At 35.3% G+C, this 17,550-nt stretch overlaps 1 protein-coding gene, 1 long non-coding RNA gene and 1 pseudogene across 3 annotated transcripts; 1 reads left to right on the top strand and 2 right to left on the bottom strand.

Moving 5' to 3' along the window:
- Positions 1–2,830: 2,830 nt before the first annotated feature.
- Positions 2,831–7,017, bottom strand: LOC118033041 (MLO-like protein 12; annotated as a pseudogene).
- Positions 7,018–8,488: 1,471 nt separating this feature from the next.
- Positions 8,489–9,781, top strand: LOC118033042 (uncharacterized). Its single transcript, XR_004684762.2, has 3 exons — positions 8,489–8,596; positions 8,701–8,770; positions 8,895–9,781. It is a non-coding gene; the product is annotated as an uncharacterized lncRNA (long non-coding RNA).
- Positions 9,782–9,917: 136 nt separating this feature from the next.
- On the bottom strand, positions 9,918–16,730 carry LOC118033043 (auxin response factor 3). Of its 2 annotated transcripts, XM_035037881.2 has the most exons (12): positions 15,885–16,730; positions 15,488–15,544; positions 14,900–15,082; positions 14,686–14,770; positions 14,444–14,534; positions 14,205–14,369; positions 13,019–13,138; positions 12,863–12,938; positions 12,007–12,178; positions 10,988–11,904; positions 10,501–10,609; positions 9,918–10,295 (listed from the first exon to the last, which is right to left on the bottom strand). In XM_035037881.2, the coding sequence occupies exons 1-11, from the start codon at positions 16,185–16,187 to the stop codon at positions 10,523–10,525; spliced, it is 2,256 nt and encodes a 751-aa protein (XP_034893772.1). In that variant the 5' UTR covers positions 16,188–16,730; the 3' UTR covers positions 9,918–10,295; positions 10,501–10,522. The 2 variants fall into 2 exon arrangements, with proteins under 2 accessions (XP_034893772.1, XP_034893773.1); XM_035037882.2 differs by lacking the exon at positions 10,501–10,609 and having other exon boundaries at positions 15,885–16,729.
- Positions 16,731–17,550: the final 820 nt, after the last annotated feature.

The following is a 17,550-nucleotide window of genomic DNA, read 5'->3' on the forward strand; positions in this document are numbered from 1 at the left end:
TTGCATGGGAATAAAATAAAAAAGGGCTTGCGGGAAGTGCTCTACTGTCAATATCCCTTTTGGCTAGACGTTCTTGAAGTAAACAGAACAAGGGTTTAGAAAAGTGGTCTGAAGGAGGGAACACCTAATGGATTGATACAACGATATCCCTAAATATGCTAATTGATGTGCCATGAAAACAAGGTGCAGACATTGTGTCCATTTGGGCCTAGGCCCAAATGAAACCAAACATCAAAAAGCCCAGAGGAAAAGAAATTAACCGATCAAACAAGAAGAGAAGGGAAAGAAAAAGAAATAAGCAAAGCATACTAGGGATCTGATCATGCCATGTGTTGTATCGTTAGAAAACTCACACTGACACGAATTCATTGACACAGGGAGGCCATTATTGATAGCAGGATAAAGTCACATGAGCCACTACAAGCCACAGTGGCTTGTCTACGTGTTGGCGCGTGTATTGTGATCAGATCTCAATACACGTCAACAACTTTTTTTTCCTTTTCACTAAAAGCATAACGAGGCATAATATCTAACAACTCATTTTACAAGTTATTTGTGAGGAAAAACAATTATTTTTTATTACTAGTCTTAGCAACACCATATTACTCCAGATAATTTCACATGAACAAGGTGTGGAAATACTTCAAATCACCAGATAAACACATAGAATGCAAGTCCATGCAACCACATGTCCATACATAACAAACAACATAACCACACAATATTCACTTTTTTAATTTCTCACTCTCTTGGTTATAATTTATTTCCCTCCTATAATTTATTGACTTAAGCATTGTATGGTCTCCCATCCTATAAAGGGACTTGTTTCTATAGAAGAGCGTGGAACGACCGGCAAAGAAATTTTAGGCCAAGACATGATCATGAAAAGCCTAAATCTAATTCAAAGTTTTACAACTTCATTAACGGTGTTGTTTATGTTAACTAAAAAAAAGCTAGTTCATTCTTGTTTCACACGTCACCCAAAAGTTTTTCCCATTGTTTATAACTTAGAACATAAGGACATAAGAGGGTAACTGACTTCCGTACTATAAGTACACTAGCTTTTCCAGATCTCCAACAAATTACCCATCAAATGAAAGTGGTTAATGACCTTTTCTTGCTAGACGACAATAGTTTTGCACTATTCCACTCTCTTGACAAAAGATGCAACACCTAGCTTCATTACATGAATCATCAAATAAATAAAGACAACTCTAGTTTCCTAAAAGAAAATGGAAAAACAACATGCAAGAAAGTAAGCATGAGAATACATGTACTTTATCAATACATGTATTCATGATGATAATTTTTTTTTATATAAATATTGTTATGGAAACATATTGGATTGATTTGAATCAACCGGGTTAACTTGTCAATTCACATGTTGGGTCATAAAACCATGATAATCCTATAAAAAGTAAATAAAAATAAAGTATAAAGTTCAATTTCTAAGGATGCGATTTTAAACAAAAATCAATTAAAAAAATGGCAAAAAAAAATACTTGGGTTACTTGTCAAACCTGCGATCCATGTGATGAGACCAATATAACCCAATATAAAGAAAAATAAAACAAATTATAAAGTGTAATCCTCAATAACTAGTGTTGAAAGATAAAACTGAAACTGAAAAATTAATTAAAAAAACAAAAAAAAATAAAACAATTCAAGTAAACTCGGATTAACCTGCCAAACCTGTAACCCTAGTTATGAGATATGAATAATCTCATAGAAAGTAAATCGAAACAAATTACAAAGCCTAAATCACAATAAACTCAATGTTAAAGGATAAAATTAAAAAAAAAAATCAATTAAGAAAAGGAGAAAAAAAACTTGAGTTAACCGGTCAAACCTAGAGTATAGATCATGACACTAGAATAACCTCATAAAAAGTAAAATAAAAACATTATGAAGATCAATCCCAAAGAAAGAAACAAAATATCATTCAAGTGAATGGTATTTTGTGAGTAGTACAATAAAAACCTTTTATTTTTATTTTTTGTTAATTAATCTGTCAAACCTTGAAGCCGAGCCATGAGATGAGCATAGTTTATGAGATGAGTATTTTAAAATACAGAAGGTGACAATAAATAATGCTAAAGAAGAAAAGACCCAAGGGAGTCTTATCCAAGAGTTTTTATCATCAATATTTGTAAGAGCCTTTAGCTAGAACCAAGAGGAAAATACAATGGGTTCAAGAAATCTTGTTTCTTATCAACAACAAACAAAAGATAATAAATAAATAAATAAATAAAGCAGTTCTTGAATTTTGGTTTCTGAACTTTTTTTTAAGTTTTGATTTCTTCAACTTGTTATGCTTCTTACATCATATAATCTTGAAAATTTTAGCTTTCAATTGCTAGAAATCTATGGTCCCTTTGGGGTTTTGATCATGATATTTCATCACATTCTTTTATTATATGGTTTTGTTGTTTGATTAACTAATAGAATATAAAGGCAATTGCTTTAAGATTTTTCTCTATTAATTTGCATATATTTAGATATCTAATTGGTGTTCCCTAATTAAACTTTTTCCTCAAGTCTTTTTAAAATATGTTTTATGTAAACTTTATATTTTTCAATTAATTTTATTTTATTCTTTTAGAAGAAGCGAATCAGAAGACTCTCATACCTGTAAAGGGAAGGAATAAAAGAGTGCTTCAGAATATTAGAAATGTAATGATTGTTCCCCTCCATAGCATCATCTCTCATACCTTTTTTTGCTTTGTGTTTTTTTCCAGCAAAACTCAAAAGGAAGATGATGGCGAGAAGAAGAAGATATTTAAAGACATGTTATACAGTCAAAATACCTCCTCTACACTTACAAGGGCAATTCGAGCATAAAAAGGCCGTAACATTTACTTAACAACAAACTTGAAATATACATCTGTGGGAGAATACAAAATTGCCTAGTTTGTACAGAAAAAACATACACCATATTGCTTCAGTATAAGAGAAGCATAGAAGAAATGAAGGAACAATAACAAATAAAAGCTGTACAATCAATCGGCCAACAGAGTCTATTGTAGCAAAAAGGGCGTTATAGCTGCTGAGTACTCATGAATCGCTCTCTTTTTCTATAGGGTGTACCGCGTTGCTCACATCAAAACCTTCAAATAAACCACTTTTTTTAAGCTCCTGAGGCTGCTCAGCATTGTCTTCTGCTTCCTCCGATACTTCAACAGCAGCGTGATCACTGTCCAATGGATTATTCGGGTCTGGAATGGAGGCTGAAAGAAGGTGAAGAGTCAAGGGAAAGTGAAGTGTCAAGGGAGGGGCGGGCTGAGTAGGAATTTTTCAGGTTTTTCCTAGCCTTCGCTCGCCATCTTTTCAGCCCTTCAATCACATCTTCTGTGAACACAGCTGGCCTCATTGATGTACCCATCTGTTTTGCAAGTCACATTTAGGATCAAATTCTTGAATATATAATCACAGTTAGTTGAATAACCGCGCTGTAATGGTAGCTGTTCTAGGTTAATCACGTGTTTTCTGTATGCTATGAAATTGTTTTAAGCTATATAGGATCTGGTGATCATAAACATATGCAGATGCATACCTGGGTGACCAAAGCATATAGAGGTAATGTCACATAGCCACAGAGAAAGTGTACCAACACTCCCATGACAACCCTTATGACAATGTCTTCAGTTCGCCGGTGGAAGCATGATCTAAACCCAAATTTGTACTGAATTTTGAAGCACCATTAGAACTGGAATTTTTCGTCCTCCAAACAAACTAATAGAAGAAAATTTAAACAATAAATCACCGATGAATGCTTACCCAAGTCCATGTGAAGAATGCCAGTTGAAAGGAGTTCTGCAAAGCCCAAAATACAATTTAGAATAGATTCAAACAGCCACATATATAGAGTTTTTCTTTTCTTTATCTTTACATATACAGAATTGCTGTGCTGTTTTAACGAAAAAAAAAAAAAAGGAAAAATTGGTTAAGGGATTGAAGAGTGACCTGAAACGATATGAAATGTAGGAGTTGGAGAAGCAATTTAGGCCTACCAAACCAGAAGAGATGGTCACTAGGCCTAACAAGTAAAGTTCCTTTAACAACGTGAGATTTATCATGGCTATCTAAGCACATTAAAGTTATGATGGCTTGTAGTTTTGTCCCAACCAGCAACAACATCTGCAAAACACAACACCAAGTTCAACATACAGGTTCTTCATGCACAATTACTTGAATCTTTTTTAAGAATATCAGTAATTATTGGAGTCGATTTACTTACCACTAATGGAATAAATGGAAGCCAGTAATAACTGTAAAATTCTACACGCATACATAGACAAAAAGTTAAGAGCTATAAACTTTTGACAGGGTATTCAGGTATACATAGAATCTGATAAATGAAGTGAGCGTGTATTTGAACATACTGTGTGCATTGAAGAATATGAAAGAAATAGCAAACATCCAAATCCAGAAACTGCAAAAACAGAAATTTAGGCAAATAATTAAGTTTCCAATGTTTGGGTTTAATGTGTTTATAGTGAGCTTTCAAGATTGGAAATTATTTTTTATCGTCAGGATGGCTACCTTATCCCCACCACCACACCAAAGTCTTTATCCAAAGCTCTTCTAATGTATTTGTGAAAATCGAAGTTGTTGTCTTGATCAAAATGGGCCTGCATAAAGAGCAGACAAAAAACACCAGTTTGAGTTGATGAGAATTGTTCATTATCCTTCCTCTGTAACTTTGTCCCTATTTTAAACTAGTTGAGGTTGGTACTACCATGATAAAATCCATGTCTGAGTGTGAAATAATCCACTTTGGAGACAGAACCATAGAACTGTCTGAGGAAACATGCCTGCAAAAGATTGGCAAAACAACAACATTACAGAAATAAGCAGATAGAATTTAAACATGATCTAACATTCTTTTCCTTTTTCTTTAACTAACCGGCCAGCGAAGAACTGAGTTTTCGTTCCAATATCTCAAATGCCGCTTCCCAAATGATGTTTGATGAGTGAGTTGGAATCTCCTGGGATCTGTATATGATCAGTAACAGCAAGATAAGAAACAAACTTCAACAATTCAGTAGCTCATCTGGTCGTGTTGCTTTCTTTTATATTCCTAAGACAAAGTTATTAAACATTTCCCAGGCCGGGTAACGAGTTCATTGATGCAGGTTGACCAAGTCAATTCAAGAACACATATTTTTAATATTTAATTTAAAATAAAAAAACAATATCATTTTAAGAAAAATAATAATAAACCGTTCCTGATTTATCAAGTAAGATATTTTCGATTTAATGATGAATTTTTTAGGCCATAATTCCTGGGTGAAACAAAATTAAAAGGGTCCCAGAAAGAATAACGCGGCCATTAATATTTAATCTTACCTGTTGAAAATTGATAGTCCAGTGTCCTTGTCTCCGCCTCCCATGATTCCCATCTTCTCATCTGAAAGCAAAATGCAAATTTTCAAAAACAAGTCCAACTTTCCGATTTCAAAATCACTTGAACTAAGGTTTGTCAAGTTCACACGTCTACGTGGTGAATGTTTAAGGACAACTTCCATTCCTTTTTCTTTTTGGTGGGCTTTCTTTAATCGATTTTGTTCTCGAGAGTAAAAATCTTAATAATAGATTATGGAAACATCAAAATTGTAAAATGGGAAATTTTGATAGTACAAGATAAAGAATATCTTCAACTTAAAAAAAGTTAGAAATTTAAAGATATAATTTATATTATTTTTTAATATATACTCGCAAGTTAAAAAATTTTGAATTTAAAATTTACACAAACTAATTTTTATCAAATAAATAAAATTAATAAAATTCAAACTTATTATCATTTAGTTATTAAAATTTAATATTATATCAAAAAAATTATTTTCAATTCAAGAACTTAAATTATCAAATTTATTCTAACAAAAGAATAAATGATCATGAAAATAAAAGGTAAAATTTACCTTGGCCATCCCTAAGGCGAATGTGAGAATGCTTGACAGAGAATGGAAGGAAGCCAGCACAAAAATCAAGTAGCGGAGTTGCGTCATACCTTCCGTGGACAACAAAGAAGCCTTTCCCTGTTCAAGAATCCAGTCGAAATAAACATTAGTTTTAAAGATTGTTCTTCTAAATTATTCAAGGATATGTAAAAATGGGTGTACAAAATTATACCTGCTCTGAACATTTGGTTTCTTGTTCACTCCAATCACTTGAATCCACGCTACCACAGGGAAGAAAGGTTTCGCCAGCACTCTTTGGGATACATATTTTTGCAACTGGCTTTTCCAACATAGTCATCAACAATGAGATGAAACCCAGCAGCATCAACTCTATACAAACAAAAATTAATGAAGGTTTAGGTTTGGTGATGAACTAGCAAGATAGCAATCTGTGAGAAATTATTTTTCCTGTTTTATCTCTATTTTGCAGTGCACGATCACCTGTTTTGATCTTGTACAGAGCCTGAATGAGGTACTTCCTCCTTTTCTTGTTGAAATACTGTGTCCCCAAGAACATAAAGAAGTGGGAAGTCAATACCAAATGATCAACGGAGACGATAAAATTATGAGCATGCTTGTATTTCGAAAGAGGTGGTTGATCAATATTCTTGCGTAGTTGCATGTCAAATTCTGGGTGTTATATGTACGTACCTTAGCTAAAAGATGGAGCAAAAACTCAATAAAGATGGATATTAATATCAAAAAGAAGCAAACAGTAGCCACAGCCCATGTTGGTGTTTCTTCAAGTGTTTTTGCTTCTACAGCCATGATCTCGCACACGAATATCTCTTTCTTTCTTTCTTACTTTCTTTCTTGTGAGTGATATCGGATCCTCAATTGAGTAGCCTATGTTCTGTACAAGAAGAGATAAATAACACTAGAGGATTCGTTTTCCATGTCAGAACTCTGTGTTTCTCTTTTGTGCTTGCTCTATATATTTCAGGTGGAAGTGAAGACAGGCCGCCAGACAAACTCTGGGTCCTCGGAGCGTGGTTCTTTGAAATCGTTGCACCAGTTCTGACAAACCGCGTGGGTACGGAATCAGAGACGTGTATGCTGAAATGTCAAGTAGTAGAACGGTCCCAGGCCATTCAATTGTGATGTACTTTCACTATTGTAGACTTCGTTTTCACTTTACAATCACCTCTTGAGGACTAGTCAAATTCGTATAAATTTTGGTTCAATTAACTGCTAAATAATATCTTCGATTAGATGTTCATAGAGAAAAAAAAAACTCTACAAGTAGTTTTTATTTCAAAAGTGAGTCTTGGCCCTCTTGGGTAATACAATAATATTTATTACATTATAATAATAATGAAAAAAATAACTTAAATCATGGAAACTCTTAAAGGTGTTCTAGTATATAGTCTACGCAGTGTGATGGTAAAAGACTTGAAATCTGCATAATAAATTTCGAAGTTCGAATTAAGACGTATACTTTTATAAAAAATCTGGAATAGTCGGAGTTTTACTTGCTCACCTGAATTCATAAAGTACGCTTTTTATAAATGAAGTTTCCTCAAATCCCAAAAAAAAAAAAGTTCTAGCATATGATAGCAATGCGAATACTCTTTTTATATAAGATATGGTTTTTGAAGAAATGCAATGTAGAAAAAAGATTAAAAAAAGAAAAAGAAAAGGAGAGCTCTTATTTAGGTTTATTGGTAGGCTCATTATTAGGTTTTGAATTACATGATGAACTACCATTAATGAACCCTCTCTATCCCATATTTGCTTAAGCATAGGTTTGAACAGTATTTTTGATAATTGATTTATTAATTAGGGTACTAACTATATTCCAAATATACTTTACGTGGAAATTAGAAGGGCAAATTTTTCACATATAGACCACGATGAAATATCAGAACCTTTCATTCATATTCAGTTAGGAGATTAAGGGGGCAATTTCCCCCTTAATTTTTTTTTGATTATTTTAATTTTTTTTTTGAATAATAGATATTGATTTGAATTAATTAAAAGTTATATTATTTTTAATTGAATTAGTTATAGTATAAAATTAAAGTTTTTTACAAGATGAACAAACAAATATTTCAATTGTTGCTGGTGAGTAAAGATTGATATTTACAAAATTAAAAGTTGGTTTTTTCTTATAAAAAAAAAAGAATTATTTTTTTGTTTTTAAAAATAATTAATCACAATAAATTTAAACTATCAATCATGATCTATATACATGTTTTATGTACAACATGTTACATGGTAATGGAATGTGAAAATGAGTTTTGATGAAATTAATGTGTATTTTATTATAAATTTTATATGAAAAATTTACAATTATTATATAACTGAACTGAATTTTATTATTATAAAAATTTAAAGAGAATAATTATAATGTAAGTTTTTTTATTTTAAAAGTATTTTTAAATTAATTTTATTTTGTATGAGTTAATATATTTGTTTCAAATTAATTTTTAATTTATATTTACATAATATAATATTTATTAATTAATTTGCCAACTCATTTAAAATATTCTGACTCCGTTCATATTAGTTCTTAGGTGGGAAAGCGAAGGGCGACTTTGCGCGTAATCAGAAAGCAAAAGTAGACTCTTAGGCAGGGGCGGAGACAGGGCATTAGGTTTGCAGGGCCGGGCAGTGCCGGCCACCCCTGCTCTCAGGTTCTTAGATTTATGGCACCTCTTTCTGTCATGTTTTATACTTTAATAATCTCAACATTTACACTTTGGTTAAATTAAGATATGAAAGTTTTGACTTGCTCTAGGCCCAGAGACTCTTGCCGCCTCCAAGCATGTACGTCACCGATTGACTTAGCCGGGCAGCCAAGCCACCAGGTTTGTCTTTGCGGCTGTGAAGTCTATTAGTTCATCAGCTTTGGAGATACTTTCAAATATTGAATCGTTGGTAGTCTTCATCATTCAAAGAAAGAATATCATTTGCAATCTTCTTCCTTTTCAGATACATGCAAAATAAGCAAAGGTCCTTTCAAGACGTAACCGAAGGAAATATCAAGCATCATATTTCACTGACCAACATTATTTCTCTCTGCTCAATTATATGGTCCAAATAGTTGAATCAGTTTCACATATTGATAACTCCACATCACCATTGAGTCAAAGGAAACCCTTTTCAATGCCATGCCCTTCAGGCAATACCTCAACGGTACTGGTCATTGGACTCGGAGTTCTTACATCCTTTTTAAAGTACTGTTTGGCAATGCGGAAGCAAAGTTCAAACATCTCCTGTGTAGTAGTAATAATAATAATAATGATGATGATGAGGTTTGAAGTGTTTTCCTATGGTTTTGCCTCTGGCCTATGTTAGCCAGGTCAAATTTACCAGGGTAACAATATAATCCTATCAAGCAACTAGAACAGGAGTATTCTTGTTGTAGTCTGAAACCATCTTCTCCAAGTTCAGATTTGTATATATTGGGGCGGTTGAAATTCACATGAGAAGTCCCGATCCTCTAGTAATTCAAGATATGTTAAATTTGGCGAACAGGTCCAACATGTCGAAATCACAAATTGTACCAACGACCGCATGGTTAAAACTAATGCAAACTAATGGTGCTGGGGGCATTTTCATGAGTCTTCGGTCAGTGTTGTTGAAAATATGAAAGGTGAAAAGTCACAAGCTACAATAGTTACTGTTGGAACTTTTTCCTTGTACAATAGGAGGACCGTCAACAACAAGCTCCACCTACTTCTACAATGCATGCATGCATCTTATATCTTGATACTCGGTTCGTTTGAACCTCATGGGCATCATAATCACACAGCTGCGTTGCTGTTCAGAAGCAGGGGTATGAATACAGTGCAGGCTCCAACTTTTATTCTGCAAGAAGTGCCTTTGCGTTTGTTATAGATATCAGAGTACCTTCCAGTCATTTGTCATTTGGGTTCCAGGAGTACTTACTACAGCTGATCTCAGATGGAAACAAGAAGAAACATGTACAGGGAAAAACAAACAAGAACAGAGTAATTCAAAATCTAGCAGGCTCGCATGCATAGAAGACAATATATTGAGAGATAACAACCTTGTAAAGTATCAGGCGCTATTACAACAACAATTTGGTCCAAATTGGACTGAGCCAAGCAAGTATGAATAGATCATTCTTGAAGGAGGGTTATCATGGGAAACCTAATATATTAGTACGAAGTACAAACAGAATCTGTCGCATAGTCAACGGAATTAGGATATAACCGAGTTGCCTTGGGAGATTAGTTACATTCTTTCACACAAGCTAATACGTATGAATCCAAGCAACTGGAGGCATTCCCTTGCGCAGCCTCAGATGCATCAACAGGGTCTTCATTAGTATATACGATAATTTTCGGGATGATGTTGCAGAATTGCCTGCAAAACAATGCCAGAGATTCCAACGAGATCACAGATTGACTCAAACAGGTGAGAAATTAGCATGAAAATGAAGAGTTAATGAATCGATTAAATAATGCTAATACACCATAGTCAGTAAATAAGACCATAAACACCCATCTAACTTGATCCTGAAATTAATTTACGGATCTAAACTGAAACTAATACAGTATCAAGTACCAACCTAAAAGCACACGATGCCACCCTTAACTTTTGCACCAATCATACTGAAGTTTGCCCAATTGAGTGGCAAGGCTTGCAGTCACAGAGGTTTTATACTCGTGCACAAAGCTCTACAAGAGCAAATAGCATTGGCAACAGTAGCAAAAAGGCACCAACTGCCCATAAAATCCATCATGTAAAGATCCAAGTTTCCTAGTAAACTATCAAATCCAACATTAAACCAGTCAAACCCTTTCAGAACAAATAAATGCCCATCAACTAGTTTATGATCGAGCTAAATGCTGCAAAGGATCCATATAGTAGTTTGGGTTGAGGCTTGGTTGTTTTAAATACCTCGTTTACATGCGACTCATATACCCATCACATTTAGAAAGATCAGTTGCCCTGCCTACTACACTCTTTCTTGTGAACCTACAACTTTTTCATGCTTGAAATGTGCTATATGAACTAGCAAAAAGCTAGTTTCTAATAGAATAGAGGCCACTTACTTTGGTACAACTGCTCCCAACTGCATTGTTTATTGCTGGAGGCTTTGGATGGAGCTGTTCTCCAACTCGAGGCAGAAAAGAGGGTTCAGGATTCAATGGAGAAGTTATTGAAGCAATATTGTCTTCCTTGTTGACAACATGTCTATCTTCAGTCAATGAGAAACCAAAGAGCCTGCAGCTGCTTTTGCACAACTCCATATCTTGACTCCTAAAGGCTGATTGAGCTACAACAGGTTGTGAAATGCCATGCTGAAGATGCTCATGGGAAAGAACATAAGGATTCGTGCTGCATTGGCTGTCTCCTCTTAGACCAGGGTCAGAATGTGAGGACAGCTTGAATTTTCCCCCATGCGTTTCAGGATAAAACCAACTTTGAGTGTTGGTTGTCTGCTCCTCGTGATCATTGGAATTAAAAATGGACGTTGGGTTTGACACTTGATTGCTAGCATGCTGAAACATCAACACTGATGATGGTGATGATACTTGTGTAGGAGGTCGCATTTGAGTATTATAGCCCTGCATCATGGGAGACCATCCATTTCTTGAGCTTGACCTTTGAACACCATCAGAGAGTCCAAGACCACAATTTTCACGAGCCTTGTTAGCATTTGGAATTCTTCTATATTGTGAGCGAGGAAATATTTCTTGACCTTGCAAGACCTTATGGAATCTATAAGATTCATTAAAGCCTATGCCTTTAAAGGAATTTTCAGAAGTGGGAATTGAGCCTCTGATACCACTTCCTATTGCAGCAATCCCAGATCCATGTGAACCAGGAAACCGACTCCTTATTTCAGATGGGTGCTGATTTTGACCATCAACATCATCATAAAGAGTATTAAAACTCATAATTTCTTGACCTTGCAAGACCTCCTGGAACCTTGAAGATTCCCTAAAGTCTGATGCTCCAATCCCATCTGTTAGAAAAACATGCAGATTAGTCAAGAACATTGCACAAAGAAAAGAAAAAATAGGGATAGGATATGGTGATGCATTTGCAGAGGGAAAGCAGATCCTACCAGGGATTGGAAATTCTGCCTTCAATGAAGGCAATCCAGACCTGCTTCTCTTCAAACCAGGTGCCATAAAGGTATTGGGACTAGAAATAGAACCAGAACCAGAACCAGAAGGCTCAACTTCCCAAGGAGAAACCCTGCTGTGTCTGTTAGCCTCCATATCATCCCACCTTACCTGACAAAACAAGGATACAATCGAAAAATATATAAATAGTCATGACACATGAAAAGTCAAAAATTGTAAAGATGCTTTATGATAGGAAAGCTTAGTTGCAAGAGCACAGATAGAATCCAGAAGAAGAGAAAACAAAGCAAAACCCCAAGCCCAGATTGGCAAGCAGGAAAATATACAAATATCCCATTTTTAAATTCACCAAGCAAAATAAATTACACCTACATTTCTATTATTGAAAAAATTCTTTAAATATGTGATATTCAGTAATAATAATGAATATAGAACATATCATCATTCCAAAGTACCTACTACAGAGCAACAGGAAAATACCATGGAGAAAAACCAAGACATTAATTATTGGTTAGACACTGAAGAACACAAGAAAGGTCCCATGATGAAAGGTAGAAAAGCATCATGACCTTTGCAAGCTATACATATTATTTCAGTTCTGTAGATCTTCCACACTCGAGACAAATAAAGACTGAGGATGAGGCAATAATGCATCAAAAGTGACAAGAGAAAGACAGAAAAATACTTAGAGCCTAAAAAAGCAAACCCAAGTCTAAGAGCATCCCCACAACTAAATCTCAAAACGAACCTTATTTGTATCACTACAGGTTTTCCACAAACATTTAGGAACTTGAAAGTAAATCTTATAAAATATACTTTTCAACAATTACATACCAATAGACATTTCCATTTTGAACCAGGCCATCTAGCAGGATCTAGCTCACTGATTCCAGTTATTAGTCCAGTATATCTGCGAAAAAGTATTGGTATGTAAATGAAGTATTTAGATAACATAGTTAGTTAGAAGCTCCAAGCCCATGGATGGCAAACCTTCTTTCTGCTGCATCTTCAGTTTCAAAACGCATTTTGACCCTCATTCCAGCAGAAAAGGATTGGTCAAGGCTCTTCAAGAACTTATTGAAAGGTATAATGAACTCTGATGAGCTGGCCCTACAAAGTTCAAATTTGCACTTGAAAATAAGAATGAAGAAAGTAATAAAAAAACATAGTAAATGAAGTATTGGTAGCAAAAGCAGAAACTAAGAAACTGTTCTTAAGAGTACCCAGTAAAATTTAAGTCAAATACATAATCTCAAAGCTGAATAGAATTTGTTAAGGGATGTGATTGACTATAATTGTAATAAAGGATGTTGAGTAAGTTTTTTACTTTTACTCTTCAGAAAAGCATTAAGAAGTGTTATACACAATCCCCTTATGGTCAGTATCTAGAAAGGGTAAATTTTTCTCCATAAACTGTATCATATTGCGCACTAAAATTTTACATTTTGAAAGACAATGGCTCATAATCCACCCATCCAGAGAGAAACTCAATAAGCAATTGAGTTCCAGTGTATGCTCAAGTCATGGGTAAATACTACAACAGCTTGAGGGAACAGGGAGCACTTTGGTGAGTTACACAGGATTTTGGAAGAGAGTTATCAACTTGTTAGACATACCAATCTGGATTCTGAAGCGACTGTTTTGGTAAGAAGTAAAACATGGCGGGCAACAATGGGAATACCTTTGAGGTGGTGTTACACGCAATAGAAGGTTAAGAACTTTGATGACAAGCAAAATGAACACTGGAGACGACATCACCATTAAAGGTGGTATCAGATGATGAGAAATGCAAAAGAGCTATTGGAGGAAAAGACTTGGATGCTATTTGTTTTCTATTTTCTGAGAATGTTCAAATAAATTGCACTGCAGTAGCTGTATGGAACCCATAATGGAAAGTAAATGACTCAGATTTTGAAGCTTGTAGTGCGACCAATATCTTAACAATAAGAGTCACATATAAAGATGTATAAAGAGCACAACATGTGCCAAAACTAAATATTTTCGAGTCACTGGAATGATTGAAAGATGCTGCAAAAACCTCATAAAAATTTCCCACTGATAATTTGCATGCAAGCACTCTACCAGTGCAATTCATTCCAAAAGTTTCATCTACTGAAATCAAAATATAGGCTACATATTTTCCTACCAACATTATATGAAACAGGAAGAAAAATACCTTGGATTGTAGTAAATGCGGAAAGCACTTCTCATAGAAATAGCATTAGCTACATCCGCAAGAGAGCTCTGATTCAACTGCTGATTCCAAAGAGCCGGAAAAGTAGGACCACATTTAACTTGTGCTGCTCTTCGAACTCCCAGTCTCAATTCTCCATCCTCACCCCTGATGGAAGATACCAATGAAGAACCATCAAGTCGGGCTTAGAATATCCTATTGATAAGAAAAGAGATTTATACCTGAGAAAGAGCACAGCATCCCCAGAGACAAGTTTTTTCTTATTGACAAACGCACTCCATCCAGTAGTGAGCAAATGTCTCCGAGGTTGACCTGCTCAAACCAAGAAGGAAAATGCAAACTCAAGAATCAAACAGGGGTAGGGAAATATATAAAATCACAGTCAGCAAGATATTATTTTTCATTTGAGAGACAGACTAAAGTAATGAATCTGAAAATGCAAGTGATATTGCCTCGAGCATACCCCTGTAGATATGTCGAAACTTCCACTCAGAGCCATGCAGATCCTTTGCTACAAGCTCTTGCGAAGGCCTTTGTTGAGTATAATCCTGCAGTAAGAGTACAATTGAGTCAATAACATCCGAAGTTGAGCCAAGAAAGTAAGTTGGTCACAAGTTGAAATCACACATGAAAGGTTATCAAAGAACAGGAATAAAAAAAAATGCATTGTTGTTTACCAGAGGAGGGAAGCAGTCCTCAGCAGCTCGACGAGGGACTGAGAAGCCTCCATGAGTGCTGGTATCAGAAGCAGTTAGTGTCTTGCAGAACATATGCGGTGTTGTTGTCTTCACTGTGGCTTCAACATCCTCCTCTTCACCGTCTCCCTCAAATACCCCCTCCCTCAACTTCTGCTCAATTTCCTGTGCACAACAAAAAATTTGAGACGAAATGAACCCCATCTCAAGAATCTTAGGTTACACCATAATAAATCAAGAGAAATAAAACAAAAGATGCACCATTGGCAACAAAGTAATAAAAAATTAAAATGCAGGACTTGAATTCAAAGAATGGTGCCTATTTACAAGTGATAAGTATTCTGTTTGTTAATTAACCATTTAATTTCTGGTAAAATGAAGAATTGAATCTAATATCTTGAACATTTTGGAATCACTAAGCCAATCACAATTATAAGCTCAAATAGGAAAACTTTCCCTTTGGGGGTCTTGGTAATATTATAAATTTGTCATCCAAAAGCTCAATTTACTAGATGTTCTTATTACATCCATCAACAATTGAAGTTAGAGTAAGATTAGAACAACACCCACCTCACTCTCAGGAACCAGAGAAACCTGTGCATAAACATCATCACTTGCTGCCTCTGCCTGCCAAAAGGGGGGAAAACGACATTTTTACCACAAATCTGTCTTAACAGATATAGCACTCCAGTTCCCCAAAAGAAAAACCAGAACAAAATTAAAAGCAACCAAATACATAAATAGGCATCCGCACATTTACAATGCTAAACAACTACAAATCAAATTCTCCACAATTGCAAAAAACTAATACCAAAAATGGAACCCTTTGATTTCCTTTCAAACCAAGTAGCACCAACAGTTAAATAGAAGATTTTTTTCAAAAAAAGAAAACTCCCATTTGGCCACAGCAATTCCATCAATAAAACGCACAGATAACATACACATACAAAATGACATAAAGACTTACATGGAGCTTGACATCAACAACCCTACAGAAGACATGAGGAGGGAGATCATAAATCCCAAGAGGCAAATCAGGAAGTTGCTCTAAGTGACCTTGAGGGACATACACAACAATACTCCCTCTCTTTGGTAAAGATATTAGTGGGCCAGCACAAGCATGCCAAAGCTCCAAACAAACAGGAGAAGTACCAGACCCAGAAGCACTTAAAGCAGAAGCAGCAGAGGACGATGATGGAGAAGATAAAGACCCACAAGATGGTGTTGTTTCGTCTTCTTCAGTTGTGTTAAGATCTATCATACCCACCATTTTTTGCCTTAGCTATGTAGCCTACCTAAACAAAAACAACGAGAACAAGAACAAGAATAGTGTAGAGCTCTTGAAGACTAATAATAATAAGGAGAAGTTGTTGATAACAATAATGAAGATTTATCAAAAGACAAGTGCTTTTGTGAACAAGGAGAGGTTTCATGGCTGCATTATAGTGCAACTTTGGTAATGACTTAAAAGGAGATTGGAGTCAAGACTCTTAAAAAGAGAGGCCCTTTTACTCTCTTTGTCTCTCTCTGCTTTTTTAACATATCAAATCAAAAGCTTTAAAGGTTGTGTTACTCCTGTTAATAATTTATTAAATTAAAGATTTCATCTTTTTACTTATTTCCTTTATAATTTTTTATGGGTTCTCTTTGTTGTTGTCGTTGCTACTCATGATCTGCAAAACTGAGATGCAGTGCCTGCTACAATGCTGTGAACACTCTGCAAGGATGCGATGTGTGGCAGCAGAGCCAGAGAGAGAGAGAAATGAGAACTAATAAAGCTGTCTTTCTTTTCTGCTTTTTTTAAGTGCTTTTGCTTTTTGTTAGGCGTTTGTTTAGTTAAATACCACTGTCCATCTAAATAATACTAAATATTAAATCTAGTAGGAAATGATTAAAAAATGCTACAACAGCTTACAAATTTAGTAGCAGTACAAGGGGGGCGAGAGAGAGAGAGAGAGGGGGGGGGGTTGGTGTACGGATCCCTGTATTTCCGGGGGTGTGTCTATTCTGTCCCCTTCCATTTACCAAATCTCCCCCATGTCCTACTGCGTTTCTTAAGGCCGTAGAACTCCGGTTGCCATGTTTGGTGTTTGTTCCGGGCAGCGTTTTAAAAAGAATATTTTTAAGAAAATAAAAAAATACTTTAAAAAACAAATCCATATCTATTTATGTTTATTTATGTTGTTAATCTCGAAAAAGATGAACTTCTAGTTTGCTGTAAACCAGATTTTAGGATGTAGCCAAAAAAACACATTCATGGCAGCAAGGAAGCAGGGAGTAGAAATAGAGAGACGCTTTTCAGAGGGTTTTTTTTTCTTTTTTTCTTTGCTTTTTCTAAAGGAGGCCGGCCTCCACTTGTTTGTTTACCGTTGAAGTTTCTAGTTAAACTCATTTGTATTTCATGAGCATTTTGCATAGCTTTTGTGGTAAAAAATCATGGGATATTGCCAAGCTCGAGAGTTGCTAGCCATCTGCTATGGAACTTTTCGGTACTAGCTAGCTCCCTATCTTTTCATCTTCATTTCGAATCTAGTCTGTTGTCTGTTTGAGCATCGATCCAATTGGTCGAATTCGGTATTCAAGATCTAAATCAGTGAGTCGAGAGCCCTATAAAGTCACAAAACATCCATGTT

This window comes from Populus alba, chromosome 4, assembly GCF_005239225.2.
Source record: "Populus alba chromosome 4, ASM523922v2, whole genome shotgun sequence".
Classification (NCBI taxonomy): domain Eukaryota; kingdom Viridiplantae; phylum Streptophyta; class Magnoliopsida; order Malpighiales; family Salicaceae; genus Populus; species Populus alba.

Bases quoted from the DNA above. Each gene is read 5' to 3' on its own strand.
- LOC118033043 (XM_035037881.2), bottom strand. From the start codon at position 16,187: ATGGTGGGTATGATAGATCTTAACACAACTGAAGAAGACGAAACAACA. The intron at 15,545-15,884 runs GTAAGTCTTTAT...CCCTTTTGGCAG, and splicing joins TTGTTGATGTCAAGCTCCAT to GCAGAGGCAGCAAGTGATGA. The intron at 14,370-14,443 runs GTATAAATCTCT...ATCTTCCATCAG, and splicing joins GATGCTGTGCTCTTTCTCAG to GGGTGAGGATGGAGAATTGA.